The 17482-nt window shown below is 38.7% G+C and overlaps 1 protein-coding gene across 1 annotated transcript in view; it reads right to left on the reverse strand.

Annotated features, from left to right (window-relative positions):
- Nucleotides 1-1492: 1492 nt before the first annotated feature.
- LOC132124411 (collagen alpha-5(IV) chain-like) overlaps nt 1493-17482 on the reverse strand; it is a 60773-nt gene continuing 44783 nt past the window's right edge. The window contains exons 31-49 of the mRNA XM_059535410.1: nt 17238-17405; nt 17027-17116; nt 16786-16932; nt 14239-14337; nt 14029-14118; nt 13792-13931; nt 13409-13715; nt 13264-13314; nt 12965-13150; nt 6574-6707; nt 6150-6222; nt 5645-5716; nt 5436-5564; nt 5129-5227; nt 3606-3818; nt 3324-3501; nt 3019-3133; nt 2309-2481; nt 1493-2197 (exon numbers count right to left, since the gene is read on the reverse strand). Coding sequence (XP_059391393.1) covers nt 2116-2197; nt 2309-2481; nt 3019-3133; nt 3324-3501; nt 3606-3818; nt 5129-5227; nt 5436-5564; nt 5645-5716; nt 6150-6222; nt 6574-6707; nt 12965-13150; nt 13264-13314; nt 13409-13715; nt 13792-13931; nt 14029-14118; nt 14239-14337; nt 16786-16932; nt 17027-17116; nt 17238-17405 — 2546 coding nt within the window. The 3' untranslated portion in view covers nt 1493-2115. The remainder of the gene's footprint in view (nt 2198-2308; nt 2482-3018; nt 3134-3323; nt 3502-3605; nt 3819-5128; nt 5228-5435; nt 5565-5644; nt 5717-6149; nt 6223-6573; nt 6708-12964; nt 13151-13263; nt 13315-13408; nt 13716-13791; nt 13932-14028; nt 14119-14238; nt 14338-16785; nt 16933-17026; nt 17117-17237; nt 17406-17482) is intronic.

Here is a 17482-nt window from a genome sequence, read left to right on the forward strand (position 1 = left end):
AAGTATTTTTTGTAAAGAACTTGGTCGTTGCCTCGGTCTTGTTGTTGGCTGGAACAAATACCATTATCCCAGTGGCAATGGGGTCACTGTCATCTGCTCACTGATCCTATTGAGAGCTTAGCTCTTGCCAAATATCAACACTCCGTTTGTCAACTGGATCTTATATGGACTATTTAGGCCCTAATAACCTCTCCTAAGCTCAAAGCTTAGTCATTAACCAATCTTTTCTGGAAAACAAGCACATTGTTAGAATCAAAATAGCAGGAAGGAGGGAAGGGGAGTGATACACTTACAGGATAAAAACAACACAAACCAGATTTATTTTAATGACTTTTGCATCCACTTAATCATGTTGTGATTGATTACACAACAAAACAGTGTCAGGAAATCTGCAAAGTTTTGCAGAACTCTATATCTAGGCTATATACTGGCATAGAAGTCTGACAGGATAAAGACAGCTGTTTAGAGCAGCCCTACAGTCCTTGTGACTCAGTTCTTCCTCTAGTGCTCCTCCACCATAAAACTGTACTTTTGGTTTCCATGAAGCAAGACTTGATGCTTTAGATGAAGAAAAATGTTACACTGTTGTAATGTACCACACTAATACTGTCTTAACTAACCAGAACAAATCATCCAGAATCGCACTCTAAAAAAAGTTCACCATGCACAGACAAAGTTTGTTTCTTTTATTTCAGTCATTTAGGTTTATAACACTTTCTGGATACTAGACATAAGGGGAAAATGATTTTGAAATATACATTTTTGCAACCCAAGATGACATGTGAAAAGATCTTCACCGTTTCAGGTTAGATGAACCACCACTATAAACAAATTGTAGGTATGTACTGTGTACAACTATGCATACACAAAACGGTAGCACTTTATTTTACAGTCCTGTTCCTCCTGTACATACTATGTACTTATTATAGTAATTTCAATAGCTATGTAATAACTAGGTACTAACCCTGAACCTACCCCCAAACCTATCCCATGTAGTTACCTTCTATTACCAGAACTTTCTTAGATAAATACACTGTAAGTACACTACATGTAAGTACACGTACTGTAAAATAAAGTGCAACCCACAAAACTATGTATATATTATTTAACCGTAATATAATATGCAACAGTGTAGTTTTTGTTCACATATGCTGACAGACAGTGGTTCATCTAATCTGAAACAGTGACAGGCCACACTGTGGCTCATAAGAACTAATGAAATGTTTACAAATTCATAACACTAGTATTTGATGGGTTTTCACAGAAATGTCCTTAATGGTTAAATGAAATCTGAAAAGAGGAGAGGTCTGTAAAAACAGTTTATGCAGGTGTGTCAAGTTTCTGGATATATACTTTCTTTTTAATATATATATTTATAAAATACTGTTTTATTTAAAGAAAGTTCTGTGTACAAATGTCGGGGTAAAAGAATGTGGAACTAATATGTGAATAAAGGAGTGAGTGATGAGCACACTGACAAAGAACCCAGAAATTCATTAAAAAGATCTGTTTAGTTTTTATGCTAAAAAGGTGTTTTACACAATATACACATTTTATGACTTACAAAAAGAGATAAATGACACTAAAAAGTCCTGATACAGCAGTGTTAGTACCACCAATAAAGAGGAAAAAGTGATTGGGGAAAAATGATAGCCTTAAAAAAGCAGTCCCATTAATGTAACGCTTCAGTGCATTTCGTCTCTTTGATGTTCAAAGTGCCGATTTGGTAACATGGAGACCATTCCACTCGAAAGAAAAAAGAAAAAGCGAGAGAGCGCTTCTCCCAAAAAATGTACCATTTGTGTACCAACATCAAAATTCTTGTAGGAAAATATTACATGGAAAGAATCTCTAGAGAGAAAAAAGAAATCTAATGCACATTGTCACAACTGCTATGGCACCTTGTTGGATCTGCATTTTTCTTTTGAGGTACTTCTTTAAAATAAAAAGACTAATAAATTCATATATTTTGTTCAGTTTCTTTTGCTGTGTCACACAGTAGCACCATAGAGTTATATGTGAAGAAACTTCACTGGTAATCAGCTGATGGCTGCGGTCGTTGTAAGTGATGGCTGATCCTCAACAACAACAACAGACTGCAAAAATGTCACTACGTTACGTCCTCTTCATACACACAACACAGCGGCTCACACGGGTCTCCAAGTCTCCAGGTTTCAGTGTCTCTGACTGCGGCTGTCTGCTTGGGCAGAGAGAAAAAAACAAACAGTTTGACATTTACGGTTTTCAAGAAAGTTGCCAAGAAGAATTGTTGTTTTTGAAGTTGTCATAGTTTGGAATGAAACATTACCCGAACATTTCATTCGTATCCACAGTGGCCAGCCAGAAGCTGTACGAGTTGCTGTAATAATTGCAGGTGCCTCGACCGTGGCACTCGATGAACGGAGACGAGCGGAAGTCCTCCAGACAGGAACCGGGAGAGGCAAGAGCCTGACCTGAGCCCTCAGCACCTGCACTGGTGTGCTGTTACACAGAACAAGATACAGCAGTCAAGGCGAGGCCTTGAAAATCCAACAAGGATGTGTGTGGGATCTTTTACAAATATGCCAGTTCTGCCAGCACAACATTTCAACTTGGACTTGAAGAGTTTAAAAATGTGAGGTAAGCCAGTTTAAAAATTAGCTTACACTTTATTTTAAAGTATCCTTGTCGCAGTGTAATTATACATTTAAGTACTGAGTAATATTAATTAATTACATGTACTTACTTTATGGTTAGGGTTAGGATTAGGGTTACTTGCATGTAATTATGAATCATTTATTGTTATTATAATAGTAAGTACATGTAACAAGGAGAACTTCAAACCAAAAAAAATATTGCTGTTTTCAAATTTAGTTGTTGCTGTTGTTGTTCTATATGAATCTCAAGGAGTAGTTTTGATTTATCACAATGGTATTAATGCAGTGGAGGCCGGGACTCACTAGAGGGCCTACGATGACGTCAAATAACAATAACGAAACAATGTTTAAAATAAGCCAGAACTGTGCATATGGTGCATACCATCATGAAGGAGTAACCGATCCAGAGCACCTCCCAGTTGTTTGGGCAGACTGGCAACTGAATGGTCTGGCTGTGTAAAGCAATCACCATGGCTGGAGTTTCACACACAGAGCACCTGCACACACACACACACACACACACACACACACACACACACACACACACACACACACACACACACGCAAGATAATTCAATAGATTCAGACAATTCAATAGATTCAGATAATTCAATAGATTCAGGTAAGTTTGCCAAACCCCAGATTCCACTCCTACTCATCATCTGTGTCAGAGCGACCTTCTCTTACCGACTGATGAAAGGTTTGATGCTCTCTCCAGTGATGGGTGCCATGTTCATGGGCATGGATTGTGGTGTGGAAAGCCAATAGGAGTAGTCATTGCGGGAAGCAAAGTTGCAGACATTGTTGATGTTGCAGAACATGAAAGGCATCGTGCTGAAACGACGTAGACAACTACCAGCCGTACCTGATATTAATTTGAATGAAGAAAAGACATATTAGTCATGATGCATGTGATGTGAGAAAGAAAATACTACATGGGTGTGCTCTATGTGTTTTGGGGACACTCACCCAGGTCCTGTCCATGCGCCCTCTCATTTCCTTGCACATAGAGTAAAGAGTAGCCTTCATAGATGAGTCTTGTATTTTCAGGACATAATGGCACATTTGTGTTCTGACTGTGGCGCGTGATCAGAAAACCGTGTGCGGCAGACGATGATCCTGCGATGCCTGGAGGGCCCTGAATCCCTTCTGGACCAGGAGGGCCGGGGTAACCACGTGAACCTGTACATGATTACAGTTATGGTTACTGTGAAGATGATACACTGCTTTTAAGCTTCCTGTTCCTGCTGTTTCCAAAAATCTGAAAAAAGAACAATAGAGCCACCAATTTTAAGGATGATCCTTAAAGGGATAGTCCACTCAGAAATGAAAATTTCTTCCTTCATATCAGCATCGATGTCAGGTATTGTTACTTACCTTCATATCAGAAATGGAAATCCATACAAATGAATTAGTTTAATCCTTAATCAATTAGTTTAATAATAAAGTCTTTTGAGGAGATATGATCAATATATATATGAACAGATTTAAAGGGGTCATGAACTGAGAAACCCAAATTCCCTTGATCTTTTGACCTAGTTTCAGAATTCAAAACATTTTATTGAATTCAGTCTGCCGAGACGACAGCTTTTGTAATGTCACTCTATGATGTAATAGTGTGGCTAAACACTGCCTTCGCAGAAGAAGATCAATTCCTGCTTAGCCCCGCCCACCGCTTCATGCATGTAGTGTAAATAACGAGAGGCGAATGCAGGTCTAGCCAGAAACTAAATGATAATGATGGTTAAGTTATGGTAAAACAGTCTTTCAATTGCCTTCCTTCTGATCCCAACATTAGAAAAGAGTGGATGAACTATTTTTAATGAAGTTCCAAACCGCGCCATTAAAGAATTAGTCCTTTGTTCACTTCTTTTTACCACGGATTCATTTACAAACAAGGCACAATTCAACTGAGCGGAGTCTGATGAGGGGAGTCAAAACAGGACAGAAAATAGCTTATTACTTCTAAATTATGTATTTTGATGTAAAAATCTTGATAACATTATAACGGGACCTCAGAGAAACAGTACAAAAAAAACAGTTCATGATCCCTTTAATTTAGGCTTTTATTTACATCTAAACAATGATCGACACACATACATAGAGCACATCAAATATGGTAAACATGGAAGCTTGAGCACGTGTGTAATGCACAAGAACCATTAGGGTTTGTTCTAGTGTGTGACACACATTACGTACAGTACACATAAGCTTCAGTGTTTACTGCTTGTAACGCGTTCTATGTATGTGTTTATATGTAAATAAAAGCCTAAATTAAATCTGTATAATCTTTATAGGGTTTGGAAAATGAGTAAATGGTGACTTTACATGATTTTTTTTTAACTTGAATCTTTAAAGGGCTTTTGGCATTTATTGGACACGACAGTGGAGATTCATCAAGTACTGGAAAATGACCAAAGCTGGATTTGAATTTAGACAGGCCCTGTGCAACATGTCTACCCGCCAATCCACGTCTTGGACCTTAACATTACCTGGTTGTCCAGATGGTCCTGTATCTCCCTTCCTTCCTGGTGGGCCGGTAAATCCTGCAGGTCCCATTGGACCTGGATCTCCAGGGTCACCAGGCGAACCTAAAGGTAGCAATGAAATCAGACATAATGAGGAAAAAGACCAGGGCTGCTTTTTCCACAATCATTATAAACCTAGCAGATCATAGAACCAATGGTGCCAATGGTCTCTACGATCAGCAGTGTTTTTGAGAAGTGGAGCCCAGATCAGGGATCAGATATAATCTATTTTTTTAACTTTACTGTGTTGACTCTAAATATATCCGCTAACCTGGAAGACCCTGCAATCCCACGGGACCCGTTGGACCTTGGAGGCCAAGGCGACCAGGTGGTCCGGGTGGACCACGCTCCCCCTTCAAAACAATTGGTTCTGGAGCAAAGCCTGGGTCACCACGAGAACCTGAGATCAACAGAGTATTAGAGGATGCATTTTCATTGGAATTGGAAGGGGAAAAATATCCAGGTTTTAAAATGACTCACCTGGTGTTCCAGGGTCACCACGTTCTCCTGGGCCGCCATTAGATCCTGGAGGGCCAGGCTGTCCTTTAGGTCCTATAACATGCAGATGTTACGTGGATAAGACTCATTCATAAATAGAGCTTCACAACAAATATTTACACTGTTTAGTACAGATTCACTTTGATGTTGATCCAGTCATGTACGCTGTTATGTTTTTGTGTGGAACACAAAAGAAGAATTATGAAGAATCATACATATGATCAATTTATTTGTTTAAAAAGTATAGCAAAAACAGTGACAATTCAAATGATCATTTTCTGTTTTAATATATTTCAAAATGTAATTCTGAACATAATCTGTCACTGCGCTTCATATGGTATTTTTAGAATAATAAAAAAAAATTATCCTTTTGTGTTCCATGAAATAAATAACAGCAAACTGGACTGAACAACATTAAGGTGAATAAATAATTAAAGACATTTATTTTAGTAAACAAATTCTTAATGGTTGTAGAAGGAAAACCGACCCGGGAATCCAGTAACACCTTCAGGTCCAGTATCTCCTTTCAGACCGCTAGGTCCTGGATTTCCTGGAGTACCCTTTTAAAAAACAAATAACAAACATCATTATCCGATTAAATTAATATTATAAATGCAACTCTTTATATTATTTGAAATGTTTTATCACGTGAGACAGCAGAGATACCAAAGACATTCTAGAACAACTATGCAGGAAACTGGTTGCCAATCACAGCATTTAGCTGTCATTATCAAGAAATATCTGACCAGAGTATGTTAGAATTGAAAGCCATTAATAAAACAGAACATTGCGCTTTTTAGCAAAGTGTCAGAAAACACACATAAACCAATTGCAGTCTTCAATGATTCTACACATGCAAATTGTATGAAAGCCTTTGCTAACAATAACTAAACCACATCTATAATGCTTACTGGAAAGCCAGGGGGACCATAATCTCCTTTCTGTCCTGGTGCTCCAGGTATCCCAAGGACTCCAGGCATGCCCTTCTCACCTTTGACTCCTCCACTACCTGGAGGCCCACGGGGACCCTCAGAGCCAGGAGGACCTTCACATTCACAGAAAATAAATCAGTTTCTACCTGTTTCACTGGTACCTGATTAACAAACAGGATTCATCTTACAACATGAAATCAATATTATTTAACCAAGCATTGATGTCCGGATTTGTGTGCATGCTTATAATGTAAATTGTTGTATGTGGTGTACTGAATGGTTCTGGGATATTGCTGGAGAAGGCACAATCATAATCATCATCAATCATAACTACATTCCTATAATTGGATGGGGATAAGAAAATTAAACATCAAAAATTAGGCTTGAATCTTGAGTCCCACTCAGCCTCACATGCAGAGGTAAATCATCTAATAACAAAAAAAGTGCACAGCATGACACAGGTGAGTATCAAACCAAGATATCTAACCTGCAGGACCTACAGAGGGGTCAAAGGTCAACGGGTTCCCAAAAGTCCAACAAGAGGAGAAGCAAAGAACAAGGTAAAAGTTTTAAATACAGAGCACAGCAACATAAGTAATGTGATGTGTTGAAGAATAGATAAGTTTGATCAAATTCTTTCTTTATTTTTTTGCCTCCAATGGTTTTACAGAAGGCTTTACTGAAGAAACAGATTAGCATATTTGACACTGCATAACTTCTCAAAAGTTTTTTTTTATATATATATATATATAATACATTTTTTATTCCACAAAATTTAGGAATTCACAATATTACTGTTCTGCTGTTTTTTTTCAAATATATATAGCTTTGACGAGGAAAAACACTTAGACTCACAGACACCAAACTTTTGAATGGTAGTGTACATGCTCATCATTATTATGTTTAAGCCAAACTTAGCAAAAAAGGTTCACATATTCAACACATAATTGAATATAGATGTACATAGTATAGTCATTATAGTCCATATAATCAAGACATGCACATTCTTTTCTGCTATTCTCTTCCAAAAATAGTTGCTTTTGGAATTCTAGCTTAACTGAGTTGTTGCAGTTGGGTTGAGACATTCATACTCATACTATAGGTATATTTCAATACAGTAATGTTCTTGTGCAAAATCTGATAATCTACTCAAATACTAACAGGATATGGTCACCTACACTTACAGTACACACTTACAATGTGGTAATACTACCTTTTATATTATTTTTTATATACTTCCACAACCAAGGTAGAACTACATGTGTAGACACATAAAATAGATGAAAATTCATTCGAATACAGTTAAGAGTTGTAACATACAATTCAGCTCAATAACATAAAGAAGCTGACCTGCCGAGCCTGCAAAGATCCAATGTCATCAGGAGGAGCAGAGCCATTCCCACGAAAAGTGAAGTAAAACAGAAAATGCATATGATACCCAGAATGTGCCTGGGTAAAACTAAGCCCAACAGACACCAGCCAAAAATGGTCTCCTTTATATCTATTTTATATAAAGTGCAGCAGAATTCATTAATGTTTTTGCTATTTTTTTCCAAGAGGGAGCCCATTTTAGACAGTCCTGCAATGGCTTTTCATTTCTTACAAATCTGCACATTTCCCATGCAAAAATGCCAGATGCACCCTAATTTTATTTGGTGACAGACAGACATCCTGTGAAGAACACCGCAGTTTTTACTGCTGAAAAGAAGGGATGTGAGGCAGTGAAGACACACAAGGGTGAATGAAGATAGATGAATGGATGGGTGAAGAGCTAACCTTGGATAGTGAAAGCTGTGTGTAATACTAGTAAAGCCCTGACTGGGCAACTCTGAAACAATGACTGCACAAAACCTTTTCATGCATGCACCTCATTCACTTCTGTCTAACACATGACAAACCGGTACACAATAAAGTAAGGGAGTGTTGAGAACAGAAGATCACTTGCAGTGAAGGTAATGCAAACAGTGTGTCTTGTGCTCATTCATCAGAGAGTGAGTGTATTTGTGCTAATTCGACATGGATATTGCATAATCATGATTGCTTGTGGATTATTCCATGCAAATCAACCAAACCAACCAAAACAAAGCCAGCATGCCCTCTGGTTCACAGCCATAATTTTACATGTGCTGATATAGTGATTCCCAACCAGGGGTACTTTTTAGAGGTCGACCGATATATCGGTCGGCCGATATATCGGGTCGATATTTGTCATTTTTGAATATATCGGCATCGGCCGATATCCCTGTTTAGTAGCGCCGATTTAAAGTCAGGCACGTCGGCAGGCAGCCCCGTGTTATTGGTGCGGTGGAAAGTGCTGCTGCCGCATGTGAAGCACCCCAAGCCAAAACTTTTGGAAGATTCAACAACAGCCCTGGGAGATAAAGGGTTGGCAAAAGTTGGTTAAAAGTTGGCAGCTCTCACAAACACTGCAGCGTGATTGAGGGCTCCGTTACTCCGCCCCGCTCACAGACAGCACCGTGCTCGGAGAGACAGCTGTCCTGGAGCTGCCCTGGAGCTGCCCAGAACGGTGAATCACATTTGTTCGTAAGCATGGTTTGATGCAGACAATGACCAGTTTTCCATCCAACTCATTTGTATTTAGGGATGTCAATATTCGATAATTTCCATGATCGATCGTCGTTTAAATTAACGATCAATTAATAACCTTAATGCTGCAAAATGCGTCTGCAGCGGTATTATTATTATGTGCAAAAGCCACTTGGAAAAAAAGCTTTCTCACCCGAATGAAAGGGGGTTTAGTCTGAATAAAATGCTAGTAGCAGGACTGTAAAATGAATAGATGTGATTATGATCATTTGATAAAATGAAGAGAGCGCGCCATACGTTGGAGATCATTTTACTTTGTTGACTGTTTCCTGTCAAGGAGACCGCTGAATGTGCCTCGTTAAATGGTTTCCTGGTGCTCGTTGTTGTATTTTAAAACGCAACTGCAATGTTTTCAAATGACACTATAGTAGTGGTGCAACGGATCATCATTGATCAATATCTTCGGTTCGGCACACACGTGACCCCCGGATTGATTTATGAAAGTTGCGCATGTTCAGTCTACACTCAGTGGTCATGGTGAGCGGAGGAACGGAGGAGCTTGAATGCCCTGCGCATTTTGGCTTCCCTCTCAGATATAATGAAGAAGGAAAGAGGTTAGAGTGTAAAACCGTGACGGTGCTACAACATCCCGTCGCGCACCCACTTCAGCGAAAAGATTGTGCCAGATCTTTATGAACAGGAGAAGAAAAAAGTTGTGGATGAACTATCCCGAGCATCCTCTGTTCCGCTCACGACATACGGGAGGACATGCAGTGGGACGGAGAGCTATGTGACAATAACTGCTCACTTCATCACAGCAGAATGGGAGATGAGAAGTCCGGCTATGATGTTAAAAAGAAGATATTATGCCATGTGCACTTTAAGTTGATTTCATATATTTTAATTTAATAATTTAATGTTAATAAAAAAAGACAAAACGCATGTTTATTTGTCTTGGCCTTTTTAATTTTTTTTTTTTGCTGATCTGAAAAATGATCCGATCCATAAGAGGACGAGCGAGCACGGGTTTGACTAGATGTATTTAGAGGTTATTGCTCACGTCTCGTTCTGCACCTATCCAAATGTTTCCATATTCGCAATGTATCAGAATGTTAAACTATAATATTTTTTATTTTTTTAATGTAAACTAGACGGAAAAGATCATCCTCTTCACATGAGCAAAAACGTGCATAACAGAAGAGTGGACTGGTATACTACGGTCTATTTAAACTGACCAGTGTAACCTTTTAAATGTTTGGTTGACTGTACTTTATTTTAATAATGAACAGACTGCGATGTAAGTTTGAAATTAGAATGCACTTTTGATGTTCTGTATCATTTATACCAAACACAAATGTTGCTGGTTGCTAGTGTGTTTGCAGCATTACTGTTATTTATTTTTTATATATTTAATTTTTTCTATTTTTCAGTTTAATTGATTTTATTTCTAAAATTGTATTTATTTAAATGTATATTTAAGTTTACATTTATGTTCCAACAAGCTTGAAAAATTCTACTTGATAAATGCTCTAAAACTATATATAACTATAACTATATATATATAGTTATATATATATATATATATATATATATATATATATATATATACATAGTAAATATATATATATATATATATATATATATATTACCTGTTTTATATATTTAATACTTGGTCAGTTTATTGATTTGTTTGGTTAACTTTGGATACATTTTTTATTTTAATACCGTGCAGTGCACAAAATTAAGATTCGAGAGATGGTTCAAGTCAGTGCTCAATAAATGATGATACGTTTAGAAATGTTGTGCATCCACTTATTATTAGTGTGACATTTTAGCATGCAAATGAAGGGGAAAACTTCAAGATATCGGCCCTAAAAATCGGCAGCACATATCGGCCATCGGCTGACCCTGACCTCTAAACATCGGCATCGGCTATAGAAAAACCCATATCGGTCGAGCTCTAGTACTTTTACCTGACTTTTATAAAATAGATTTATGACTTCATATTGGGGCTAACAGCAGATACAAATTCCTGTTGTTAATGCATTCAGTTCCTTTTTAAATTAAACAGTGTGTAAGTTGTGTGAATTACCAGACAGTTTGTCTTTATTTCTGTTGGGTGTATAGGCATTAGGGGTGTAACGATACGCGTATTCGTATTGAACCGTTCGGTACGAGGCTTTCGGTTCGGTACGCGGTACACATTATGGACCTGACGGTTCGTTGGACTAATTAATTATATTTGGAAAATAAAAACAATTGTGAAATATAATGATATGCGTTCAACAAGGTAGCCCAATAACCCAAACGACGTAACAGGCAACGCCCCTGACACCCACGAAGAAGAAAAAAACACCAACTTATATGTTTATGTTAGGCTACTCAGTCAGGCGCTCGCTCACTCAGTATGCGCTGAAGGCTCATTGCAAAATGGCCAATGCGTTTAACAGACCAGAAATAGAAGATCCTCCAATAACCAACAGGTCTGGTGTTTGGGTGCACTTTGGATTCCCTGTAAGCTATAATGGTGATGGAAAGAGAGTGGTGGATAAAAACAACAACGATATGTCGCATCTAGGGTTACACCAGCGGGAATACAAAAAAAAAAAAAAAAAACACCGGCGGGAATACTTGAAACATGTCAACTCATTTACGCCGACATCACCTTAGTGTGTCAGTATCTGGGAAAAGACGGAAAAAAGGAGAAACATAAATGCAACAAACTATCCCCGCAGCATTTAGACAGACATTTCCAACGGATTCAAACAGGGCAAAAGACATCACCACGGCGATTGGTAGGCTACATTTACGTTATAGCCGCGAATATGATACCTTATTATTTACCATTCATTCTATCATCACCATTATAGCTTACAGGGAATCCAAAGTGCACCCAAACACCAGACCTGTTGGTTATTGGAGGATCTTCTATTTCTGGTCTGTTTAACGCATTAGCCATTTTGCAACGAGCCTTCAGCACGTACTGAGTGAGCGAGCGCCTTACTCTGTAGTGGAAAACGTAGGTTTTAAGAACATGCTTAATGTAATTGAGCCCCGTTACAATATTCCTTCACGAGCCCATTTCAGACAGACCGTAATTCCTGCTTTGTTCCAAAAAACATAAGCCCTATAGAGAACCAATTGAGTAAAAACACACTCAATATAAAGAGTTATAGAGTTCCATATAAAAAGTTACATCTTTGTATTTGTTCATAACTAATATAACATTTTCATTTTTTTTTTTATAAGGAGCTGTTTTTGTTTTATTCAGTATGCTGCTAAGAAAACACCATAGACGATGGGTAAAGAATAGCTCCATCATTGTTCAATGTAAAAAAAAAAAAAACATACTTTGTTAGTTTTAATAAATAAAACATTTTTTAAAAATCAAGGAAATTTATCTGCCAACTTTTTCTTTTTGCTGTATCTAAAACGTACCGAACCGTACCGAACCGAACCGTGACACCAGTGTATTGTATCGAACCGAACCGTGAATTTTGTGAACCGTTACACCCCTAATAGGCATACATAAGAAAAACAACAAACACTGTGGTAAAGCACAGTATTAAATATTAGATGTATGTGGTGAAGTCAGTATTCGATGGCATTACAAAATTGTGTTTTCATTGGCCAATTTAAAAGTTCTGATTAAAACAATTCTTTGGATACTTATTTTGGATAACAAACTTATTTTAGGAGTTTGTTCTTTTTTAGACATTCTACTCCAGGCTACTCTTTATTAAAATTAAATCAAAATAAAGGCAAATGTCGGCTTGAAACCCAGAGGGCAGAGCTGGCCAAAGGGATAAGATGCTTCACTTACCAGCTCTTCCGGGGGCACCAGGTGGGCCTTGGATGCCTTTAGGTCCCTGCAAAGGCAGGCCTGGAGGCCCAGGTGGTCCTGCAGGACCACTTTGGCCAGGCACCCCAGGAAATCCTGCATCACCCTTTGGACCAGGAAATCCAGAACTACCGGCAGGACCCGGAAAACCAGGGTCTCCTTTAGGCCCTATAAAATCAGTCAATTATTGTAAATTTGCTGTGAAAATTATGATGAGGAATTTTTTATAAGTTCTCTGGTGTAAAAGTGAAGATACATGAAAATATCATTCAGTACTTTACCTGGTGAACCGGGGAAACCGGGTGGGCCTGGGCCACCGAGACCTGGAGCGCCTAGGTAAAAAGTTAAAAACAAAAAGATTCTAGATACCTATGCTACATTGAGCACATCCAACGCACTTTTGATTTCTTTTGGATTCAGACTAACCTGGGTCACCCTTTTGTCCTGGAGGTCCTGGAATACCATCACGTCCAGCAAGACCTTTATCACCAGGGAGGCCTGGTAATCCAGGACGTCCAGGATCTCCTGGCCTACCAGATGCTCCACTAGGACCAGGAGTGCCTGGAGTACCATCCAAACCTTTAGGGCCAGGAATGCCAGGTGCACCCTGGAATCCTGGGAGTCCTGGATCACCCTTTGGTCCAGGGCTACCAGGAAAGCCTGGAGATCCTGAAAGGCCAGGCTGGCCTTTCTGACCAGGGGTTCCAGAAAATCCTTGAGGGCCTGGTTCACCCTGGGAATTTGATAGAATTTAAAAATTATTCAAGTAAATATTCTCAGTGTTTAAGCAGAAATCATTATGTTTTTACCTTTGGCCCAGGAGTTCCCGGTAATCCAAATCCTGGTGAGCCAGGATCACCTTTGGGTCCCGGGAACCCTGCTGTTCCTGGGGTTCCAGGCTGGCCAGGTCGGCCTGGTTGGCCGGAGATTCCTTTATTTCCAGAAACTCCTATAACAAAAAAGATTGGCTCAGTCTAGCTTCAAGATTTCAAAGCCTCAGAAAAAATGGTTAATGGTTTTGAGTTGTACGAGAATGAAGAGCTGACCTGGTAATCCCATCTCCCCCATGCTACCCTTCGGTCCTTGGGCACCTGGAGACCCTGAAGCTCCTGGAATACCAGGATCACCTTTGGGGCCTAAACATGAAGACAAAAACTTGTCAACCTAAACCTACTGAATAGTACATATGCACATATAGGAGACTAGTTGATTAAAGATGTTTTTTTATGGCTTAAACGTGTACTTGTCTGCTTTACCTGGAGGTCCCGGTAGACCTGGCCTTCCGTCTTGCCCAGGGAGACCAGGATCTCCAGGGATACCGGGAATACCCTTTGGTCCTGGTGTTCCGCTAAAACCTACAAGACAAATAAAGAGAATTGTGGAGTGGCCAAAATATATGAGAGTATTAAACGGATACATTTTTTTAATTCTGAATTTGGAAAAAACACAGGTCATGGAGGAACCCAGTTTTCTTTATGTAAGAAATGGTCCCACTGATTTACCGATCACAAAGAAAAGGTATGAGAAAAGGTAATTATGAAGAAAGAAGTGTGGTTGACCAACATTTCGCCAAGGCTGATAGACCAGCTGACACTAATTATCGACAATGGCCAATATGTTTTTCTGTTCTGTCAACAATTGTTTAAAGGTCCTATGACATGAAAATTTCACTTTCTGAGGTTTTTTAACATTAATATGAGTTCCCCTAGCCTGTATATGGTCCCCAAGTTTCTAGAAATTTTAATCGGTGTAAATCGAGATTTTGCTATCTTTCTCTGCCTTTGAGAAAATGGAAGCTCAACCAGGCTGATCTTGAATCTCCTCCTTGTGATGTTATAAGGAGAAATGTTACCTCCCCTTTCTCTGCTTTGCCCGCCCAAATATTTACATATAATTCAGTCGCAATGTCAGCACAGGCGTTACAAACAGACTTGTATGATATGGATTCGAAAGCACAGCCACAAACAGTGAGTAACAGTGTTCATTAATGCCTGATCTGTGATCAGTGATTTCTGATGTGTAGCTAATTCAAGTTCACACAGACTTTCTTTCTAAATCGTTTAATTCTGTTTATGCATCAGTGAATCAAGCCAGTGACTATACGATCAACTTCACGTTGTTTCTCTTTGTAGCATGAAACAAATCTGTTATTTAAATTGTGATTTAACTACAGAGAGCGATCAAAGAACGCTCCCCTTTTTTTCGGAGCTGTCACACATCGCGAGTATATCTGCACACAACTGCCGTTACAATGAATGACGCTGTTATGCTGCACAACAAAGCTCTTACTGTATTCATGTGTTTGCTGTTAGTTGTGGTGAAAGCATTTTGTGAGAGAAAACGTGTTGCAATAATGACGAGATCACTGCATTCACGCGATAAATGTAAAAATGTAAAAATTAAAAAAAATGTAAATGTAAAAATCAGACTAACAATATAAGTACACCTAAGGAAACATTAAAAAGCATTTAAAGAAAAAGAAATAATCCATGTCATGGGACCTTTAAATATACTTTTTTGGGCATTACATGGTCTTTATTTGAGAAAATATAACCCCCAGTGCACACAGACTTTTTGGATTACAGAGTACACTGTTGGTTACATTATTTATTTTTGAAAATGCCATAATACCATATTGTTCCTATCTAAAGCATATATTTATTTCACAGATTTTAATAAATAAAAAAATTTACTCATTTCGAAATAATTTGTAATTATTTGACAAAATATGTTCAATATAAATTGAATAGCAGGTTTTTAGGTTATTTCTTAAATTGTGCAGTTTCATATGTTTTTACTTCATATTGGCCATTGGACAATCAAAAAAAGCTTTATTGGTGACCACTAGTATATGGGTTTAGACTCGACTGCCCTGACTGTAAAGCAAAATGTGACTGGTTGCAGCAAGAACATGCTACGATTGGCCAACCAAATGTGAATTTGTCTGTGTGTCTTGATGGTAGAGATATTTTTAAATGTTGTATTTTTTAATTTTTGTGTTAGGAGGTTTACAAAAAATTCACAAATAAATAAAATGGGATTTGCAATTATGTCACAAATGCAACTATATATATATACAGTACAGACCAAAAGTTTGGACACACCTTCTCATTCAAATAGTTTTCTTTATTTTCATGACTATGAAAATTGTAGAGTCACACTGAAGGCATCAAGGGCTATTTGACCGAGAAGGAGAGTGATGGGGTGCTGCGCCAGATGACCTGGCCTCCACAGTCACCGGACCTGAACCCAATCGAGATGGTTTAGGGGTGAGCTGGACCGCAGACAGAAGGCAAAAGGGCCAACAAGTGCTAAGCATCTCTCGGGGAACTCCTTCAAGACTGTTGGAAGACCATTTCAGGTGACTACCTCTTGAAGCTCATCAAGAGAATGCCAAGAGTGTGCAAAGCAGTAATCAAAGCAAAAGGTGGCTACTTTGAAGAACCTAGAATATGACATATTTTCAGTTGTTTCACACTTTTTTGTTATGTATATAATTCCACATGTGTTAATTCATAGTTTTGATGCCTTCAGTGTGAATCTACCATTTTCATAGTCATGAAAATAAAGAAAACACTTTGAATGAGAAGGTGTGTCCAAACTTTTGGTCTGTACTGTATATATATATATATATATATATATAAACACACACACACAGTGGGAAAAATAGGTATTGAACATGTCACCATTTTTCCCAGTAAATATATTTCTAAAGGTGCTGTTGACATGAAATTTTCAACAGATGTTGGGAACAACCCAAGTAATCCACACATACACAGAAAACATTGAAGCTAGCAGCTCACCTGGAACTCCTGATTCTCCTTTTTGTCCCTTAATTAGACCTGCAGGTTGGACTATGCCAGGTGGGCCAGGAATGCCTGGGTCACCTTTGTCTCCCTTTGATCCTGGGAAACCTGGGCTTCCTGGTCGTCCTGGAACTCCATCATCTCCTGCCAGGGCACAGAGCACAATAACATTTCATTCTAAAAGGGACTTTATAAAATTTTTCAGGAATTTGTTCTAAAGCCAAAACTGGTTTCAGACCTTTTGGTCCTGGAAAGCCTTGTCTACCAGGATTGCCAGGGGTACCTGCAGGTCCTGGACCACCCATCCCACCAATGTCTCCTTTAGGCCCTGTAATAATGATATAGGATTAGTAGAGAAAGACCATACAGAAACAAGACATGTAGTGTATATATTAAATAAATACAGTCAAATGTAATAACATCAGGGGATATTGCTCTCATCATATTACCGGGCAGTCCTGGTAGGCCATCTTGACCTGGTAGTCCTGGACCCCCAGGTGGACCAGCTGGACCAGGAGGCCCAGGAAATCCAGGGCTTCCTCTGTCACCTTGCAACCCTGGAAAACTCGAACCTGGGGGGCCACGGTCTCCTTTCTCTCCATTGGCACCAGGGACTCCTGATGAAGAGAAGATGGCAATGGTTTGATATAGTAAAACACTAAAGAGTAGTTTAACTAAAAACCCTAACAGTGGT

Source organism: Carassius carassius, chromosome 3 (genome assembly GCF_963082965.1).
Source record: "Carassius carassius chromosome 3, fCarCar2.1, whole genome shotgun sequence".
In the NCBI taxonomy this organism is placed as follows: domain Eukaryota; kingdom Metazoa; phylum Chordata; class Actinopteri; order Cypriniformes; family Cyprinidae; genus Carassius; species Carassius carassius.